Source organism: Cyphomyrmex costatus, unplaced genomic scaffold (genome assembly GCF_001594065.2).
Source record: "Cyphomyrmex costatus isolate MS0001 unplaced genomic scaffold, Ccosl1.0 scaffold1260, whole genome shotgun sequence".
Classification (NCBI taxonomy): domain Eukaryota; kingdom Metazoa; phylum Arthropoda; class Insecta; order Hymenoptera; family Formicidae; genus Cyphomyrmex; species Cyphomyrmex costatus.
Genome location: NW_017275240.1, coordinates 58,737 through 59,616, shown reverse-complemented (window position 1 = coordinate 59,616; position 880 = coordinate 58,737). Strand labels below are relative to the sequence as shown.

Below are 880 nucleotides of genomic sequence, written 5' to 3'. Positions count from 1 at the left end.
AAAATATGATAGGTATTATACCTACGGGAGGCTACCGCTGGGGTCAGAATCAATCGCGTAAAGTTATTTCGTGGTTAACTTAGATGGAACATGAGTTGGGTCATATCATAGCTCATGCGGGAAACGGACGCGAAACACGATTACCCGAAGGTGTTCTTGTTGATGGGTATTACGAAGAAATTATTGATGGTGCGGTGATCAAACATGTTTTACAATTTCATGGATGCTATTGGCATGGATGCCCCCGTTGTTATACTGTAAATAGAACCCATGATATTAGTACTGATACGATGGATGTTCGTTTGGAACGTACACAGTTTATTACAGCAAAGATTGAATCTGCTGGATATATTTTAACGGAGATGTGGGAATGTGATTTTGATCGTATTTTTATTAAAATAGATATTTCTAGAGAGGATATGCGAATATTTTTAGAAAATCGGCCTGAGGTTTCGCGAAAGCCGTTAAACCCTCGCGACGCCTTTTATGGTGGTCGTACAGAGAACATGGTGTCTCTTTATGATGTAAAGGGTAATGAGAAAATACATTATGTCGATGTGTGTTCTCTTTACCCTTATATCTGTAAAACAGGAAAATTCCCCGTAAAACATCCGACAATATATGTTGGTGAAGAATGTCGCAAATTAACGGGATCTTCAGGCGTCGAGATTGATAAAGTGGAGGGTCTCATTTATTGTACGATATTACCACCACGTATGCTGTATCATCCTGTATTACCTGTACGAATGCATGATAAATTAATGTTTGCTTTATGTCGTTCGTGTTGTGAAAATGTGTATCAAGAGGATTGTCTACACGAGGATACTGTGGATCGCGAATTTACGGGTACATGGGTGGCTGATGAAATACGTAAAGCCGT

General features: G+C 39.4%; 1 protein-coding gene across 1 annotated transcript in view; it reads left to right on the top strand.

Annotated features, from left to right (window-relative positions):
* The first annotated feature begins 83 nt into the window (after nt 1-83).
* The window catches only part of LOC108782416 (uncharacterized), a 2,915-nt gene continuing 2,118 nt past the window's right edge, over nt 84-880 (top strand). The window contains exons 1-2 of the mRNA XM_018550693.1: nt 84-531; nt 592-870. Of these exons, the coding sequence (XP_018406195.1) occupies nt 84-531; nt 592-870 (727 nt within the window). The remainder of the gene's footprint in view (nt 532-591; nt 871-880) is intronic.